General features: G+C 35.6%; 3 protein-coding genes and 1 non-coding gene across 5 annotated transcripts; 3 read left to right on the plus strand and 1 right to left on the minus strand.

Annotated features, from left to right (window-relative positions):
- The first annotated feature begins 1,450 nt into the window (after nt 1-1,450).
- LOC122309922 (calmodulin-binding transcription activator 4-like) lies at nt 1,451-10,853 on the plus strand. Of its 2 annotated transcripts, XM_043123712.1 has the most exons (13): nt 1,451-1,855; nt 2,282-2,407; nt 2,513-2,628; nt 3,163-3,251; nt 3,505-3,550; nt 4,200-4,692; nt 5,770-5,873; nt 6,123-6,210; nt 6,302-6,525; nt 7,312-7,994; nt 8,966-9,500; nt 9,779-10,072; nt 10,556-10,853. In XM_043123712.1, the coding sequence occupies exons 1-13, from the start codon at nt 1,843-1,845 to the stop codon at nt 10,649-10,651; spliced, it is 2,907 nt and encodes a 968-aa protein (XP_042979646.1). In that variant the 5' UTR covers nt 1,451-1,842; the 3' UTR covers nt 10,652-10,853. The 2 variants fall into 2 exon arrangements, with proteins under 2 accessions (XP_042979646.1, XP_042979647.1); XM_043123713.1 differs by lacking the exons at nt 1,451-1,855; nt 2,282-2,407; nt 2,513-2,628; nt 3,163-3,251; nt 3,505-3,550 and adding an exon at nt 3,746-3,869.
- Nucleotides 10,854-11,577: 724 nt separating this feature from the next.
- LOC122310617 lies at nt 11,578-13,355 on the plus strand. The gene is made up of 2 exons (XM_043124681.1): nt 11,578-11,851; nt 12,639-13,355. Exons 1-2 carry the CDS (start codon nt 11,702-11,704, stop codon nt 13,125-13,127), a joined length of 639 nt encoding a protein of 212 aa, XP_042980615.1. The 5' UTR covers nt 11,578-11,701; the 3' UTR covers nt 13,128-13,355.
- A 625-nt stretch (nt 13,356-13,980) lies between these two features.
- On the minus strand, nt 13,981-17,040 carry LOC122310618 (nuclear transport factor 2B-like). The gene is made up of 2 exons (XM_043124682.1): nt 16,620-17,040; nt 13,981-14,304 (listed from the first exon to the last, which is right to left on the minus strand). The coding sequence occupies exons 1-2, from the start codon at nt 16,914-16,916 to the stop codon at nt 14,230-14,232; spliced, it is 372 nt and encodes a 123-aa protein (XP_042980616.1). The 5' UTR covers nt 16,917-17,040; the 3' UTR covers nt 13,981-14,229.
- A 1,861-nt stretch (nt 17,041-18,901) lies between these two features.
- TRNAS-UGA lies at nt 18,902-18,983 on the plus strand. Its single transcript has one exon. It is a non-coding gene; the product is annotated as a tRNA-Ser (tRNA).
- The last annotated feature ends 293 nt before the right edge of the window (nt 18,984-19,276 follow it).

Raw genomic sequence — 19,276 nt, forward strand, 5'->3', positions numbered from 1 at the left:
TTGATTAATGCAAATGTGCAACATGCTTTTCGTGAAACAAAATATGATAGATAGATTTTTTTGGCAAAAGAAGGTAGGGTGTCTTTGGATTTTTCTGGAGATGACGCTTAGCCCACGTATATTTTATTTTGTTGAATTAAGATTTTAAGATATTAAGTTACTGTAACGCGGTACTATTCACAAATTGTACTGCTGCACTATTTATCAAGGGTATTTTTAGAAAAGGTTGGTTTTATTTTAGCCTAGAGTTTTGTGAAGGTTTAGTTTAAATACTTATTGTTGTCTCATTTTAGAGATATGTGAAAATTTATGAAAATTATTGAATTTTATTCATTATGAGTTAAATTTATCTCCTCTTGTTCTTGATTGAACTTATCAAAAGTAAATCACAACCTTTGTAGTATTTTTCTTTTGTAATCTAAATTCTTGAGACAGGTTTTTTAACAAGTTTAGATTTTCATATAATCTAAGTTCTTGAAACGAGTTTCTCAACGAATCTAGGTTCTTTCATGGTTTAGGTCAGTTTCGGGGTCTTATACTGATAGATGAGTTTTACCTTATTTTCGAATATAATAATTTTATTTGGGATGTATAAAATAATTTTTGGTTTATATTGGTTTGGAGATCTGATTTTGGTTTTATGTCTATATGTAATTCCTAGGAATCGGAATTGTTATTACGGTTTTCTTCTATTACAAGTAAGGAACATCAATAAAATTAAGGTAATATCCTCTAAGAAAAAACATAGAATGAGTGTCTACCAAACTTCTTAAAGATGGCCGAGGTTGAGAGTCAACCACTGGATGATGAGATAACCACAATATCCCATGATTGAGGTATATTAATAAAATTATGATAATGTCCACTTCTTAAAAAAAAAAAAAAAAATAGAGTTTATCAAAACTCAGATGCGTGTCTACCAAACTTCTGTTAGGTGGCCGAGGTTGAGAGTCAACCGCTGGATGATGAGATAACCATAATATCCCATGCCGAGTATTCCAAATTTCCAATGACGGATACACCAGGTTAGAGTCGGTCTTTACACACCCGCACGGTTATTCCAGACTCCAGTGGACCGGTAGTGCTGCCTGGCTCCGAGGAAAAATACATGCTACATCCACCCGGTTGGCTTGAATTTGGGTCACGTTCAGCTGCGGTCCAGACTATTTCAAGTTTCTCCTTTACTACGGATGTTGAGATAATTTTAAATAATTTATGATTAATAATTAATTTGTAAATAGTAATAAATTATTTATAAATAATAGTAAAATAATCTCTATTAGCCTATGAAAAATCTAATTATAAATATACTTATATATTAATATATATATCAATATAATATAATTGATCAAAAGTAAATTTTATCTAAAATAATACTAATTTAAACTTTTACCTCTAAACTCTGAAGTATCTATCCAATAGAGAGTCTAACCACGTCCTGTAAAATGGAAATGCAAGCCCTATCTCCACCCCAGCATCAGGTTGCCTCACGGACCCACGGTACTCTCCCTAGATGGTCTTACGCACCGTTCCTACCTTGCTAAGCTCACATGACCGAACCGTACAGAAGCGCCAGTAGATGTCAAACTCTCTCTCTCCCCGTCTCCCTCCTACTACAAGCACTCTCTATGTTCTTGCTTCGCTTGACTGCCAGAGATTCATTTCGGGGTTGAACCGGGACGTGTGCGATCCGGTACTGGAAATACTCTCTTCCTCTTCCGGTCTGGACTTTCTCTGTTCGTGTAGCACAGGACAAATCTTACATATCCTCTGGTTCAGATGATCACAACCGAACCGCTTATCCTGCAATTTGTCCAGTTTTGATTGTTTTCGAAATTCAATATGACGCAATTAGGTAAGGCTCGTTTGCTTCTTCTTCTTCTTCTTCCAGTTACTCTACGATTTATCACTCCGGCAGCATGCTGTATTACGCATTTCTACTGAAATTGCTTTGCTTTGACTCGCCACCGAATATCTTTGCCTTCTTAAACAACAATTTTTTTTTCTAATTCGGTGGCGTCAATGGTAAAGAAAAAGAGAAATTACTAAAAAATAGTTGTATTATATTGTTTATAGTTGGTACTGGTCGATTACGCTCGTCTTGGATCTCAAAAAGTTCGTTACAAGTGACCAAGTAATCATTACGCTAATGTTTACGCCGCTGAGTATTTTTCTTTCTGCTTTTGTGTTAATAAAATCTAAAATTGCATTAACCAAGGTTTTTGGCTTCTTGTTATTTTTTCCTTTTCGTGTCTGAGTGCTATTCTCTGAGTAAACTCAGGATATGATATTAGAGACCTCTTTCGAGAAGCTCAAACCCGTTGGCTGAAGCCAGTAGAAGTTCTCTTTATTTTACAGAACCATGAGAAGTATCAGCTAACCGAGGAGCCCCCTCGACAGCCAACTAGTAATCTTCATATCCCTATGAAATAACTACCTATCTGATTTTTTTTTTTTCAATTTGCTACACGTTCTTGGCCGTCCATATTCCTGACTGGTGATTCATGGACAGGTGGATCGTTATTTTTATTTAATAAGCGAGTCCTTAGGTTCTTCCGAAGAGATGGTCATAATTGGCGGAAAAAGAAGGATGGAAGAACTGTTGGGGAAGCACATGAACGCCTTAAGGTATGTTACACGTGTAAGTATTAGGTACATGGATGCTTTTTTCTACTTTTTTTCGATCCAGCTAATTTTCAGGGAGAGATTGATTCAATTTTTATTTTAGTTTTAGTTTTTGATTTGGCATATCACTTGTTCATTTACCCTGACATGTGTTTTAGTTGTTTCATGGTCTGTCTACGATTATGTTATATGGATATGAAGAGGCTGTTGACTCATCAATTTCAGTGCATCATCATATTTCTTACTATTTGTTTATTTTGGAGATCAGTTATGTTTAACTTCGTAATGTGTTTGTTATATTACAGTGAATATTATTCCACTTTTTATTCAACGATATTTCTATTTGGGTAATTTCCATAATGGCTGCTTTCTGTTAATTCAGAAGGTTGCTGATGGTTGAATAAGGACATTATTGATAGAAGTCTTGTTTTGTATGACTTCAATGCATACTTCATGTACCCACAATTGGTTCTGAGCTCAATGGAGTTATTTATATTGTTTATTTGGTTGGAGGATGACGTTTACCTTCATGGCTAGGTTGGAAATGTTGAAGCGTTAAATTGTTATTATGCACATGGAGAGCAGAACTCCAATTTTCAGAGGCGTAGCTATTGGATGCTGGATCCGTAAGTAGAAATTTATTTTTTAGGACAGTATATTTCTAATACCTTTCCATTTCCTGCTATGGATAGTGATTTTTACTCTGAAGATTGTTTATACAGACTCTTGTTATGCAAAGTTTAGACAGGCCTTGAAATTTCAATGTGCGCTTTTGTGTATTATATATTTTGCCAGCTTAACATTTCGATTAACAAAATTCAATTATTGGATTAATGTATTGGAGATTCATATTTACTTACGTGCTATTTTCCTTGGCAGGGCATATGAGCACATTGTTCTGGTACATTATAGAGACTTAACTGAGGTGAGTTTTTGGATCATGGTTTTAGCCAAGGTTGTCTGCATTTTAGTTATACCCAAATTGTTTTGGCCTCACCTGAGTTGTTTATAATGGCTTAGATCAATCGATTGCATTTCCCAGTTATATATTCTTCGTTTCATCAGCTTAGTTTTCAATGCTTCTCAGCCATTGGTTGCTTTATCCCACTGCAATGGGCCTGTGCGGCATGCCCAAGCATGGTTTTAAGACCTACTGGGCTGAAACTGCCATCTATTGTGGGTCATAAGCACCAATGAAGGGCTTGCCAACTGTTTCTAGCAGAGCAGTGACATCACAGAACCAGGTTGTGTTGATAATGCTGTAAACTTCTCTTTTTCTGGGTGCTTCTGTACCAGATGTCAGCCATGTCACTATCTCTTGTATACTGATCTAAGTGTGTCTTAATACTCAACCTAGCATGATAGACGTCCTCACCCCTTTTTTTTTTGTTGGGCCCCCCACCGGGGGGGGGGGGGGGTTGAATGGTTGGGCCCCAATAAGGATTGTAGATGTTGTTTTGTTTGCAAAACATTAACTGCTATTTCTTTGATTGGCTGTTATTTAATACTTTCAATGTTTGCAATAGAGAGATCAAGCTTCAAACTAACATAAATGTTTGTGTTCTGGGTTGCAGGGAAAGCACAGTCCTGGATCTTTTGCATTGTTATCTCCAGGATCCTCTTCTAGCTACAGTCAGAGTCCTACCTCTTATATTTCTCAAAATCCAGGCTCTAACTCCAAACCTAGCGACTTTGAACCTTACAAGAGTTTATCTAGTTCAGGCTCAGAAGTTAGTTCTGAGATAGCCATTAAGAATAATGGTGTGGATGACCTGGAGAGGGTGGGTAGAACAGGACAGAAAGAAAACTTCGATGAGCTTCAGGTTACTCAAGCTTTGCGAAGGCTTGAGGAGCAATTAAGTTTGGATGAAGAGAGCTTCCAAGATATTAGTCTATTCTACAATCAGTGTGAAAATCCAAATGATTCAGATATTACAGAATATGAAATTGAGAACTCCAGGCAGGATGAACATGCAGCTTTACCGCACGGGCCAGAATATATTGGTCTGTACTATGAGCCACATGGAGTGCAGAACTCAAACAGACTTGAGCTTCATAATAATGCAGGTTTTTTTTTGTTTTTTTTTCGCGTCTTCCATCTGGTGCATAGAATTTTTTGTGATGAACTTTTGTTTGCTTTAATTCAGCACATGCAAATTCTTTATCATTATTGAGCTGAAGTGTTGATTTTCGATACTTCTAGTTCTCATAACTTTGATGTTCTCCTTTTCGGCCTCTGAAAAATATACATCATATAAAATAGATCTATTGTGACATACTGTAGAAAAGTGACTGGGGACAAAAAAAAAATGTACATGGGTGTTGTGACATAGCTTTTGAAAATAACTCCATGTGTGAACTCGAGCATAATAAAAGAGAAATGTTGCTTGGTTTCTATATGAATCTTGGAAATACTTTATATGCTTGCTGTGATTGAAGTTTCTGAAAACAGGGAATGTTAATGTTTAAAAAACTCCCATGCAAGTATTGCTTAGCATGAGAAAAATGACTCCCTTCCTAGGTAGCCAACTCTGTGTGAGAGCACAAGCTCTAAAAACATGAGGGTACTGCAAGGAGAATCACATGAATATGTAAAGCAACATATTATTGCAAGGCCCTACCAAAGGGTATGTCGAGGGCCAAAATTTTCATCATTCTAATGTGTTGAAACATCAAAATTGATTGGTTAACATGTAAGAACTAATGAATGGGAATCTGGCATCCATCCTTTCACCATGTGACTAATTATTTTCTTTAAAATACTATAGGCATATTAAGGGAAAAAACTGTTGAAATCTCATGCCACTTTCCTGCTTCAAAAATGGTGTTTATGCCCCTAAACTTGTTAAGTCCACTTTCTAGATTTTCTGTGTCAGATTCTTCATTTTCCGTCATGATTTGGTCACCTCAAATAATGAATTGCCTGCCTTCTTTCTTTCTCCTTTTCCCAAAGGTTTGTGTGCTTGCAGTAGTTTCCAGCTTGAAAAATGTCATAATGTTCTCACATTTACAAGTCAATATTAGTTTGCTTTCTCTTCTTTCGTTTGCCATTGTAAAGATATAATTATCTGGGAAAGAAACCAATAGAGCTGCTGATGGAATCATAGGAAACATCACAACCAATCTTTGGACATGATTTTGCAGGTGAAAGTAAAGGATCTTCATCTTGGGAAGTGGTGTTTGAGTCATTTAACACTTCATCAGATGTCGAGTCCCAGCAGAAGCATTTGTATACATTGGATGTAAACGTGAGTACTACAAAGAATCTCTTTATGACTCCTAGTTCACTTCTATTATGTCTCTCATAATACATCTATTTTCAGATTAACTCCTGGTTGCATTAGTAGTTAATTTTAATGCACTTACCAGAACACTTAACATTTACAAATATGCCTTTATACTGTCTCTCCACCTCTCCACCTTTATGGTATTTCCTAAATCATCCTTTCAAATCAGCACACATTTTTTCATTTCTACACTTTTTCTTATTACATCAGGAAAAGAATCTTTCTCTTTCAAGCGAGGTGCCAAAGGAAGAGGAGCATAGTGATTGGCTGAATTTCAATCTAGATAATGCTGAAAACAGTATGATTTCCTCTACTTCTGATACTAATTTGACAGGGTTTGGCATCTAGTGAATTTTTAGTAAGATTTGACAACCATATTGTGTTTCCAGCTTCTTTGTTGCCGCATAAAGATGCTGACAGCTTCAAATTTCCCGAATATTCTTCAGCGATAGAAACTCATGAAATTACTTCTGACTACTACACGACATTGCTTAGACAAGACCAAACAGGAATGCTTCTTGAAGCAAATTCGAGTTTGACTGTTGCCGAAAAACAGAAATTCACCATTCAGGAAATATCCCCCGAATGGGGTTATGAAACTGAGGCCACAAAGGTGTGTATCATGTCATACCATGTATTTTGTGCCTTTTCCTTGGATTTATTATGCTTCCTCAGTACAGTGGTATTGTTTCCACGACTGAATATTTGGTTTGTATACGGGATTTATGATTTCTCTAGCATCTAAAATAAGGTTGCATCTGTTGAGTGGTCAAATGGAATCCTAATTCTACAACGGTATATTCTTATTTCTTCAAAAACCTTGTCAATTCATCCTACATTGAATGAAGCATGATTAGTTCGATCCTTGACTTGGTTTTCATATAGAATCAAAATTGAGGCATCTTTATGGGTTGTTGCTGCCAATCTTCCCATATTTGCTGCCATGCTAGTAATTGTCCAACTTAAGAGACTGTTGATGCTGTTGAACGTATAACTTGGTTTAGTAAGAATTCAACCTTAATATTTTGTTTTCACCAAAATGGTTGGTTTAGTGCATGTGGCATGGACTTAACCTAGGTCCACCCCAGAAATTCTGGAGTGGCCTCATAAATTTTTCAAAAGGTAGAAAAAGTTTCTAAAACTGGGTGTCTAATTCAAATGTTTTGCTAAATGGATTTTAATCTACCTACATAAGGTTGATTGAGATCTGATGATCCAGCATGCACTCTCCATGTGGATTCTCTATCATATGATATATTTTTGCTATAATTTTGTTTGTTGATACAGGTTGTTTTGTGGAGTTATCATATGATATATTTTTGCTATAATTTTGTTTGTTGATACAGGTTGTTTTGTGGAGCTTAAGTTCAAGTTCTGATGTCCAAAATTCTCAATGCAGGTCGTCATCATTGGATCTTTCCTCTGTGATCCATTGGAATCTACCTGGGCTTGCATGTTTGGTGACGTTGAAGTTCCTGTTCAGATCATTCAGGAAGGTGTCATCCGTTGCGAAGCTCCATCTCACCTTCCTGGAAAGGTGACTCTCTGCATTACTTCTGGTAATCGGGAATCCTGCAGTGAAGTCAGAGAGTTTGAGTATCGAATGAAGACAAGAACTTGCACATATTGTGCTTCAACTAATACAGAAGCCAACAAGAGTCTAGAAGAGTTGTTGTTACTTGTTAGATTTGTGCAGTTGCTTCTGTCTGATACATTGATGTATAAAAGAGACAATGTGGAATCTGAAAATGATGTATTGAGAAGAATCAAAGCTGATGATGATTCATGGAGTCATGTCATAGAGGCTTTATTAGTTGGGAGTGGAACTTCATCTGATACCATTGATTGGGTTCTTCAAGAGCTTCTTAAAGACAAGTTGCACCAGTGGCTTTCTTCCAGATCCCAGGAAGGACGTGACCAGACAGACTGTTCCTTGTCAAAGAAAGAGCAAGGAATAATACACATGATTGCCGGGTTGGGCTTTGAGTGGGCTGTAAACCCTATTCTCAGTAGTGGAATCAATATAAATTTCCGTGACATTAATGGATGGACTGCTGTTCATTGGGCTGCGCATTTTGGAAGGTAAGTGTCATCCTGGTGTATTTAATGAACTTGTCACCTGATCCATTCAAAAGAATTAATATTTCAACCAAGTAAAAATTTGTAGCTTTTAAAGAAATTGAAGAAGCATAATGCAGTAATGAAAAAGATACATGTTATTTACAGAATTTTATATATTAAATTATACCAAATACTCGTATGTTTAAGGTAAGCATAGTATTGTACACCCCTGGATTTCATATTCTAATTGTCTCAGTTTGAAGATTTGGTTGTAAATGAGAGCTTCTCTCACATTTGGGTGGCAGTCCCTTAAAACTGTTACATAATATTATGGATATTTGAACTTCCCTACTTGTTCATGAGAAATCTATGACCTTAGTTGATATTCAGTATACCTAGTCAAATATATATACACATAATGTAGCTGAGAATGTGGACACTCTGGAACTGGCGAGAAAGGATTAGCATTTTGCTTCATTATGCGGAACCAGGAAGGAATTAACTTTGTATATTGTCATAGCAACGTTCATATCGCTAGTTTTCATCACCTAAATAAGCTTAATGCTATATACTACACTATTATCCCACTTTGAACTCACTATGTAAATGTGGCACTTTTTATCACTCCCATATCATCTCTTATACTTTTTTTAAAAGAAAAATCAAAGGTTAATAAACAATGCCACCTCATCATAGTAGGATAAGAGCGAGATGAGGGTGTAGTATTTAGAATTTTCCCCCAAGTAAATGTGAACAGCACGGTTAATACATTCCTCAAATAGGAATACTTCAGCCAGAAGTGGAGTTGTAGTATGTCATTAGTATTAAGGATGATCACTGAGTGAAGAATTTATATGCAGTAGATGTTTATCCATATAATGGCTAAGGCTGTTGATCTCTGTGTTGTTTTTAACCCTCTACATCGGGTATAAATTATAATGCCTCTATGTTCTTAAGAGATGTAGCATTCAATTATTGTTCTTCTGTAATAGGGAAAAAATGGTTGCTGCACTTATTGCTTCTGGTGCGTCAGCTGGGGCTGTGACTGATCCCACTTCCCAAGATCCACTAGGCAAAACCCCAGCATCCATCGCAGCTACCAGTGGGCACAAGGGACTTGCAGGTTATCTTTCAGAGGTGGCACTAACTAGCCATCTGTCATCCCTCACAATGGAAGAAAGTGAGCTGTCTAAAGGCTCCGCGGAGGTTGAAGCAGAAATGACTGTGAATAGCATCTCAAATGGGAGTCTCGCAGATAATGGAGATCAGCTCTCCCTTAAAGATACATTAGCTGCTGTTCGGAATGCAGCTCAGGCTGCTGCACGAATACAAGCAGCTTTCCGTGCTCATTCTTTCAGGAAAAGACTTCAGAGAGAATCTGCTGTTGACATGTCAGCTTTGTCAAACCTAGTATTTCGTAACCCACGTAAATACAATTCAGCTGCATTATCTATTCAGAAGAAGTATCGAGGTTGGAAAGGTCGAAAGGTTTTCCTAGCAATTCGTCAGAAAGTTGTGAAGATACAGGTATCACATTTTCTATATAATATGTTAATTCTAATATGTAGTTGCATTTGATATACTGAAAATTAGGATTTCTCATGATTTTGTAAGGTGGGGATTCTTCCTGTACATTTATCATCTTGCATGGTGGATAACTTTTTTGATGAGTAAAGGAGTATATGAAGTGTATCTTTTTCCTTTTGTTTTATTTTCTTGATGACAGTGACTTGTTCATATCCTTTTAACTGAAACCTTTGTAATTAGGTAGTGTGAGGGAATTTTAACTTCTATTGCTTTTGCAGGCTCATGTGAGAGGTTTTCAGGTAAGGAAAAGTTACAAGGTGATCTGTTGGGCTGTTGGGATTCTAGACAAGGTTGTACTACGATGGCGACGGAAGGGAGTTGGTTTGCGAGGTTTCCTGAGTGGGATTGATACCATTGATGAAACTGAAGATGAAGACATTCTCAGGGTTTTTCGCAAGAAGAAAGTGGATTTGGCTATTGATGACGCCGTTGCTCTGGTTATATCCATGGTTGAGTCTCCAGAGGCCCGTTGGCAATATCGTCGTGTGCTTCAAAGATACCGGCAAGCTAAGGTAAGTAGGCTAGAGTCTTGAATTTATCCAAAAAAAAAAAAAGGTAAGCTAGAATCTTGAATTGGCATTCAATTTTGTGTTTATGATCAAAACCTATTCATGTGTCCCCCTTCTGACCATAATCCCAACACTTCTCTTCTAATTCAAATTCAAAGTCTTGGGAGTGTAACTACTCCTTAAATGAGCTGTAGAAGATTAGTGAGTTCCAAGTCTTGCTTCCATCTTATACGGTCATGATCAACTGGTTCACTTGGCGTCCTTTTGGTTTCCAGCTCAGATCCATGCTCTGTTGAGAAAGTTAATTTCTTATTTTGCCCAAAGCACATAAGGCAGGTTGTGTAGATCTACACGACTTCAATTTCCAAAATATTTGTGAATAATCATTTTAACATTTTAGCCTAAAAGTTGTGGTCTCTTCATATTGACATTTCCATTTGCTTGGTTGTGTATGTAAGTTAACGATTTCTTCAACTATTCATGCAGGCTGAACTTGGTAGCACAGACAGTGAAGTAATGGAATCATCTTCTCTAGGTCGCATATCCAGTATGAAAGATGAAGTTATGTATCACTTCCCATAGAAGCATCCGTTAATCATCCTAACTAATATTAGGTTGGCCCATTTTTACTTTGCTTGATAGTCTCCAGATTTAGTTTGTGCTTAATGGGTCGGATTTCGCAGTAAAGTGATTAATGAGCCTATATGATCACATGTAAATGCTAAATGCAATTTCTGTAAATGGCTTGTAAAGGAGGGGTTGAATGGGTCCTATAATTGATTTACTCGTCTCCCAAAAGTGATGCATGCCATCCCGGCATGCGCCCTCGCTCTCTGCTGCATTAGTTGCATCCACAGTTCTGAGGCTTCGGAGGTATCCTATTTCCATTCATACTTCCATATTCGAGTATCTAAAGGATGAGTGCGTTGCTACCAGTTAATAACCTTCTGTCACAACACCACAATCCCTCTGAATTGGATTACATAAAAAAATAAAAATAAAAACTTTAAAGTTTTCATTGTATCTCCATCCTCTTGATTCAATGAAACTTTGCTAAGAAAGCTTATTATATGCCATCATGTAATTAAAATTATTTACTTAAATAGAAATTTTAATAATAAATTTACACTCCAAAAAGTATTCAGTAGTTACTCCTACTCAATAATTAGTCGATTTGTCTAAAAATAAATAAATAGAAAAATAGTAGTTGCAGTGTTGACTGTAAGTAACGTGTATAATCATTTAGAAAGGTAAATAAATACAAGATTTTATATAAAAATAAATAAATAATTAATTAATTTTTTAATAATATATTATATTATTTTTTAAAATAATTATACGATATTTACCACTGATCGAAATATTAAACAAAAAATAATAATTAATCGGTTGATTGCCTTCAATTATTACACGTACCGGTTGTTGCTCTGAATCTGAAAGTAAGAAAGGTGGTGAGAGCTGGTTGCAGTACTACTTTTTTAACCGCAAACGCCAAAGTCTCTGCCCATATGCCACGATTGGCTCAATGGCCACGTGTGCATCATCTGAAGGTTATGACTTCCAACTCAAAATCGAATCGAAGTTCTATCTAGTTTTGTCGTCAGAGTTCAATCCCTCACTGCTATCTCTGTCATGGATTCGAACAACAAACTGGAGCTAATAAATATCGCGATCCAGAGAGTTATAAAGGAGAAGAAGATCAAGCCAGTCAGCGGTACCAGCGATGGCCTCGTGGAAGACGACCATGATGATCGCCTTCTCCTCTCCAGATTGCTCTCTGAGGTTCATTTCCTCTCTTTCTCAAATGATTGATGAAGTTTTTAATCAAACCTCATTATCGCTATAGAAGCCGATCTTAGGGTCCTTTATATTTTCCTGCTTTCTCTGTCGCTATCTATTATTCTATTCAATCCGATTCAAAAATAAAATGGAGTTGACATCTTGATCCTTACACGACATCTCTTGGTTACTTATTTCTATTATTGTTATTAGCGATCACTCTGACGTTACAATCTCGGTAGTGTTTCTGAAGTGAAACGACAACAAAAATGGTTGGTCAATGTATTATGACATAGGGTATGATTTTATATAACATCATTGTAGGGTTTAATATACGTTGTTGATGCTAAGAGTTGTTCTAGTTTTTATATCTTTCTTTCTTAATTGAAAGAACTCAACGATTTTGTTGTTCAATCACCATTCAATCGCCTGCACGTGCACAGTACACTCATGGTGTTCAAATATTGGCCTCCCTGAGGGAAAAAAAAAATCTGACTACGCCAATATTGCTCATCCATGACTATGTTTACTACTTTTCCTTTGTAAATCTCGATGCCTTGTTGTGTATTATGGATGAACGTTGGGTATGCACGCACGTCATGAAGATCAATATCTTCTTCCATTCACACTCTCACACTGGGACTTTGGATCTTTGGCCTTATTTACCAATGAATATTGGAAAGTATTAGGCATTGAATAACAAGATCAACTGTATCACATTGTTGTTTAATGAGTAGTACTTGTACGTGATTTGGCGGCAAACTCATGTTCCTTCTACATCTATGAACAGTTGGAATCATTGGAAGGAGATAATGCACTTAAGGAATCTGAAGCTTTAAGTGAGGTGGAGGAGGAGAATCCTTCTCCAGCAGTTGGTATTGTGGACGTAAATATGGGGAATGCCCGTCAGGTTGACCGTGGTGGCGTTGAGATCGGGGCAGAAGAGATAGTGAAGGAGCTGAAGAAGGTGAAGAGGCAGAATTTTGTAACTCATTGTCTTCTTTCGGCCATGATTGTACTAACCGTTGCTTGGCAATTATCCGAAGTCACCTTAATTTGGAAAGTCAAAAAAGGACTAAGCAACCCATTTAGATCCGTCGGAAGTTTACTTGCAGGGATGCTGAAAGGCCCTGCTACAAATGGTCAAGACACAGAAAAACTGTCCTCGCTGACCAAAGAACTGCCTAGTGAAGCCCCTTCACTCCCACTTCTCAAAATTCCAGAAATCCCCCATATGGATTTACCAGATTTAGGTTTAAATGGTTCAAAAGATAAATGAAAGTTTGGTTTGATATGAAGCCAAAAGAGTTAAGGTCTTGAGCGCAATACTGCCTGGTTGATCTGGCAATGGTTGAAGTATGAACAAAGCTTCTAGAGCAAACCATGTTCACTCTAATTTCATTTGTTGAGATGTTTGAAAGACGAGATATGTAAGGGATGTCTTTGCTTGTGGTGTAACTGTTAATATGTTGATTCAACTATGAAAGTTTTGTATTGGAATTCAAAAGCGTTTCTTGAGCTGCTTCACGCCCTGCCACTACGGAAGACCTGTAATGACAGGTCGCTGCGGGAATCGGAAAGAGTCCATGAAAAACACAATATACGGACATAATGAAGTCGTCAAGAACAGGGGCATCTCTGAGTTAGATGATTTCTTTGAATTGAAGATTTTTTTGAAATTTCTGAAAACTTTTTAGAGATTTCTGTTAGAATTTTATGATAACACTGTTCCGTAAAAAATATGTATAATCGAGAAAGTTAGGATACAAATTTTGCCAAGAACCTCTCTCTTACTACATGTTATCCCCGTTTCGTCAGGAAACGAATACGACCAAGTCAAAAGGTTTTTTGAGCTCCAACCATATATATAGTGTAACAACTAAACAATTGCGCGGGGACAAGTAACAAGCCAGAACAATCTCCTGCTCAAGTAAAGCTTTGCGTGACAACGTTTAAGCAGTCTTGCTGTAACTGTTGTGTTTCCTTCCGGCTAACAAAGTGACCTACAAGTGGGTTCAGGTAAATCTTCTTTTATGTCACATCCATGAAATAACCTGAATCAGAACCAATGTATCTGTGGCTCTCCCGAGAATAACAACATTTGGGACTACCCAAACTTTTGGAAATGAAGATTGCAGTAAAAGGTCTTCAAACCTCTAATACCCAATTCGTTCAAACGGTTGTGCATGAAAGTATATTTCATCCAAATAATCACAAGCAAGAATCTCTGACATATGAGACATAAAATCAAAATGAAACATAATAATTGTCCAACGAAAGCCCGTTTTCGATTTAATATGTCCAGAACTGAACAGTGACAAGCAAACAAGCCCTTTTGGCCACGTTTCCGCCATTTGTTGAATTTGAGTTTAATCTTGTCTTCATGCATAGTTCAAACGGAATATATCGTTCAACACATAAAAGCTTCCTTGTGGCGTTGGCATCAAATGGAACATCTGATTGCAGAAAGCATGACAAAAAAACTGTAGTTAGAAAAAAGAACATCAAAAATAAAGAATAATGTTTCTCGTTATAATTTACACCTCCAGTTGAGTGGATCTTGAACTCGAGACCTCACCCTCCAACCCAAGAGAAGATGCCATTTGAGCAAGATCCAATTGCCACACAAATAAACAAATAACTTATTGTGATCACTCTCTCAACATCATATCCAAGAACCAAAAAAATGCAATAATAAAATAAATGCCAATATATGGCACATGTAAACTCGCTTCAATGAAAAGATTGAAATCGTCCTAGGTTTGTATATTTAATGCAGCATAAAGCACCCTGAAACATTTCAAGAACTGCCAAACATGAAATGCTTGCATGGCTAACTAATAAACAGGTCCGGTCACTAAACCAATCGAAGTATAAAGAGCTGTCTGCATCCTTGTCACTCGATCACATCAGAAGTATAGTACAGCTGCTTGCTGCAGACTGGTACCATTCAATAGATGGAAACATTTAAGAACCCAGTAAGTTTAATTAACGATTTGAACATTCCCTTGATAAGCTTATCCAAGAGCTGCTCTCATAATCGTAAACTTCAGGTTAGTATGAATGCATGCATAAAATTAGCATAAACAAAAGAAGCATACTCAAAAAGCCAGACAATGAGAGCTCAGCCTGCATACAAATGGTTTTGATTTGAAGTTGGACATTTCCTACCAGGGGCTCTTCTATCTATAAAATGTAGTTAATTTGTCCAGGTGTATTTTTGACAATATGTTAGTGGCAAAGCATTCTGAAATCTAGGGTGCGTGGCTATGTTAGTCTGCTTCTTGCTCATTACAATGAAAACTTGGAGAGGGATTCAAAAAAATCTACAAATTTTCAGCTAACACACACTTTTATTTAATCGGTAAACAAATTTTTATTGATCGAAATTAGGGGTGTAACCAGTCTAGTTCGATCCAGTTTTGAACAAATTTTAAAACTGAGCTGATATACACTAGTTTTGGAAATTTAAGAACTGATAGAGTGTTTCATCACCGAAATCAGAACTTTCAGTTTTTCCAATTTCGGTCTGGTCCAGTTTACCGTTTACACGTGTGGCACTAAATTTAGTATTATAATTTTTTCAACACTAAACTTAATTGTTAGAATTTAGTATTTATTAACATTTACTAAATTATTAGTGTCTAATTATACTAGTATAGTATAAGTAATGTCTAACTTATATCAAATATTATAATAATTTTATGTTATAAGATTAATATACTTGAATAATAAGATTAAAATTTCATGTTATATTAATTAGCAATTTAGTATATAATATAATATAAAAAATTAAAATATATATACATATACTGGTCTGGTCCAGTTCAAACCAGTTTTGAAAACTGATACCAAACCAGTTTAGGACTGGTTTCGGTTCTTAAGAACCGATACAAGACCGGAATGGTTATGAACGGGACCAAATCCACCAGTTTGGTCGGTTAAACTGGTTTTCCCTTTTCTTTTCTTTTTTAACACCCCTAATCAAAAGAGTAGCAAGAACCCCAAGTACATGGGACATATACAAGAGAGTTTAGTAACATACACAACCAAGTAAAAGAAGCTCAAGAAGAAAAATACACAACAACATATTTCCTTCACATATATTGTGTTGTCAGCAAAGTAATTCGGTTCTGAAAACCACCAAGGCAAAGAATTGAGGAAGACACTTGAATGATTCATTTGAAGGAAGAGGAATACCGCTGTCAAGCAAAAGCATCACTACCAACGTCAGTTAACATGCAGCTAAACTATTTATATTTGATAAATGTTTTAACCACAAAGAGACCGCACAAAAAGCAAACTCACCAGTTACAACCTATCGTGGTTTGATGTGATACGTTAGATTGTTAAACTATAAAATACATATATCGTATCATAAGAAAATATATAAATTTGTAAATTTACTTATATGACAAGATAAGTACCAAATACCAAGAAAGCGATATATTCATCCAGCTATAAAAGATATAAAAGATTATTCGACAACGAAATGTAGATCTGCCAATAGAAACAAAATTAAATCACCAGAGAACGCCATGAACACCAATTTCCTAACAAAATCGTCCATTTTGCAAAGAAAACAAAAACTTTAAAGTAGATCTAAAACTCACACCCAGAGAAGCCTTAGTACTCCTATTTGGATATAAGTAATATACGCACGATAAGCATAATCAAAATCCAGAAGAACCAGCGATCTCGATCCAATTAGCATCGGATCAAGGAGCAATCGAATGCGAAAAAGAGATAGAAACGATAACAGTTGGGATACCTGGCTGAATTTGAGGGCATGCTGTTCGCCAGCGAGCTGGAGGTTACCGCTGACAAAGACGAGCATGCCGCCGGCGGGGCCAGAGGGCTGGCAATCGACGGTGGTGATACTGTGCTGGCACTGCTGGAAGGGGAGGCTGTTGAGCTTGGCGACGATGTTCTGGGAGCCTTGGGTCTTCTGGCCCTCAAAGGTCAACATCGACTCGTCCTGGTAAAGGCTCGCCAGCCCCGCACGGTTCGCATCGAATGTCGTGTAGTAGTGCTCCACGAATGCCTTCGCCAACTGGTCTGGATCCATCTCCGCAGCACCCGATCACTGCCCCCTCCACCGCTTATTACCAACGCAGAGAGAGAGAGAGAGAGAGAGAGAGAGAGAGAGGGATGTTGGAAATTGAAAACTATTTTTATGTAATCCTTGCTACGTTTGCGGAGCTGCTGCGCATATGTTGATGCGCTACATTTTTTTTTTAATTTTTTTTAAATATTATTCTTTTTAAATTAATTAAATATTTTTACTAATCGTCTATATATCAAATATTTGATTAAAAAAAAAAAAAAAGAGGTATTATGAATTTATAAATATATCTTGCCGCGAAGGGAAATCTGAGCGTTTGGTATATACGCTTCTCCGTATGCTGTATATCACTCTTCCGTTTATAAACCGTTTGGATATGTAATTGTAAGTGCTCGTTTACAGTGAGGCGAGATAAGATTGTTCTAAATAAAAATTAAAAAATATATATATAATTGTAAATTATGTAATTGTCATATAATTATTTTAAAATAAAATATAGAATTCATATAAAAAATTAATTTTTTAATTATATATCATACTCTTTTTTAAAACAATTACTTAATATTTACGCACTTCACGATTTTACGTAAAATTATTTAAAAATTTAAATTAAATAAAATATTATTTTTTAATATTATTATTATTTTAAAATTTAAAAAAGTTGAGTTAAGATTTTAAAAAATTGAATTATTTATTATATTTTAAATAAAAATTATAATGATAAGATGAGATGAGACGAAACATTCTCTAAATTTAAAAGAGCTCTAAATAATTAAAAAATATAAAATAATAAATAATTTTTTACTCATGTTAAAAAATTATATAAAAATTTAATTAAGAGAATAATGAATAACAACCTAATACTTTTTTTTTTATTATTTTTTCAAAATGACGCCAGAATGTGCTATAGTTGTTTTCAGCACATTATTTCGCAATATTATTTTCGTAACATTATTTTCAGCGACCCGATAACTTTTTTAATTAACTAAACAAATTATAGAAAAGAAAAAAGTGAATCATATAAATGATGTGACCGATATAATTTTAAGTCCTTGGGAATATGATTTGGGAATTGACATTTTTACTAAACTCATATTTTAAACATTAAAATTTATTAATAAACACAGTAAATTAATATGATTTGTGGATGGTATTCATCATTGTTATCTTTGACAGAAAAAAATAGAAGTCATTGTTATCTTGAGTTGTAAGGTTGAAACAAAGCCCTGAAAGCACCTATTATTACCTAATTGAAACTAGATTAGGTTTGGATGTTAAAAAAAGTGTTAAGGTATCTTGTGAATAGTAATAAAAAAGTAAATGAAAAGTAATAATAGAATATTAAATAATAATAAAAAGTAATAAAAAAATATATGAAAAATAATAATAAAATAATAATTAATAGCGGAGAATGTTAAGAAGTGTTGAGATATTCTCAACACTCAAATACAGCCAAACCCCATATACTTACAATGGCATCAATTTTTGAGACTGAGTCATATGCATTTACGAAGTTAAAGAGTTATTCTACTCAACAATCTTATATTATATTGTGACACTACGTATATAACCTTTTTTTTTTTATCTTTTTTTTTTTCTCGACAAGTATATAGTCTACGGCTGTTGAGTAGAATTTTCTGTTGTTAAATCTCACAATGATTATTTTATAAATTTTAGAAATAGGGATAATACTAAGAGAGATAAAAATGGCACTCTTTATTTTGAATGTCTCATTACAATCATAAATTGAAATCCCATAATTTAAATGGTTCATACCAATTATTTAAGAATAAGTCTATTCAAAGACAGATAAATAAATAGACCTTAAGACATGACAATGATAAAATGTTATAAAATCTACGATGGAACGCAACATTACAATCAATCCAAATATTTTTAATTACGGGAAAGAATAGAAAAGAAAAGAAAAATAGGGGCTATATATGAATATTGTATTTATATTGAATTTAGAGTTAAATGGCCTGAGAGTCGATATGTCCGAGTGGTTAAGGAGACAGACTTGAAATCTGTTGGGCTTCGCCCGCGCAGGTTCGAACCCTGCTGTCGACGTTCCTTTTTCTTAGATTTTCCTTTTGCTAAAGCTCTGTTATCGTTGTAGTTGTCGGTTTCTTCTTCCTTCTTTTTGTTTTTTCAGTTAACTGGTTTTCGGTTTAATGTCTCTCCGACCCCAGCAAAAAACAAAAGATGAAGGCTCGGAATATCAATATCTGACCCTCCGAAGGATACATGTTTGAGATAATCCAGATTAGGATTAAGTAGATAATGTTATTTTTATATGTTGAATTTATTATTAATTTGGTGACGGCAACAACAGTTTAATAATATTGAACTTCCGCTTCTGC

This window comes from Carya illinoinensis, chromosome 5, assembly GCF_018687715.1.
Source record: "Carya illinoinensis cultivar Pawnee chromosome 5, C.illinoinensisPawnee_v1, whole genome shotgun sequence".
NCBI classification, from domain to species: domain Eukaryota; kingdom Viridiplantae; phylum Streptophyta; class Magnoliopsida; order Fagales; family Juglandaceae; genus Carya; species Carya illinoinensis.

Bases quoted from the DNA above. Each gene is read 5' to 3' on its own strand.
- LOC122310617 (XM_043124681.1), top strand. From the start codon at position 11,702: ATGGATTCGAACAACAAACTGGAGCTAATAAATATCGCGATCCAGAGA. The intron at 11,852-12,638 runs GTTCATTTCCTC...ATCTATGAACAG, and splicing joins TCTCCAGATTGCTCTCTGAG to TTGGAATCATTGGAAGGAGA.
- LOC122310618 (XM_043124682.1), bottom strand. From the start codon at position 16,916: ATGGATCCAGACCAGTTGGCGAAGGCATTCGTGGAGCACTACTACACG. The intron at 14,305-16,619 runs GTATCCCAACTG...TTCTGCAATCAG, and splicing joins ATGCCCTCAAATTCAGCCAG to ATGTTCCATTTGATGCCAAC.
- LOC122309922 (XM_043123712.1), top strand. The intron at 5,874-6,122 runs GTGAGTACTACA...TTATTACATCAG, and splicing joins TGTATACATTGGATGTAAAC to GAAAAGAATCTTTCTCTTTC. The intron at 6,526-7,311 runs GTGTGTATCATG...TTCTCAATGCAG, and splicing joins ATGAAACTGAGGCCACAAAG to GTCGTCATCATTGGATCTTT.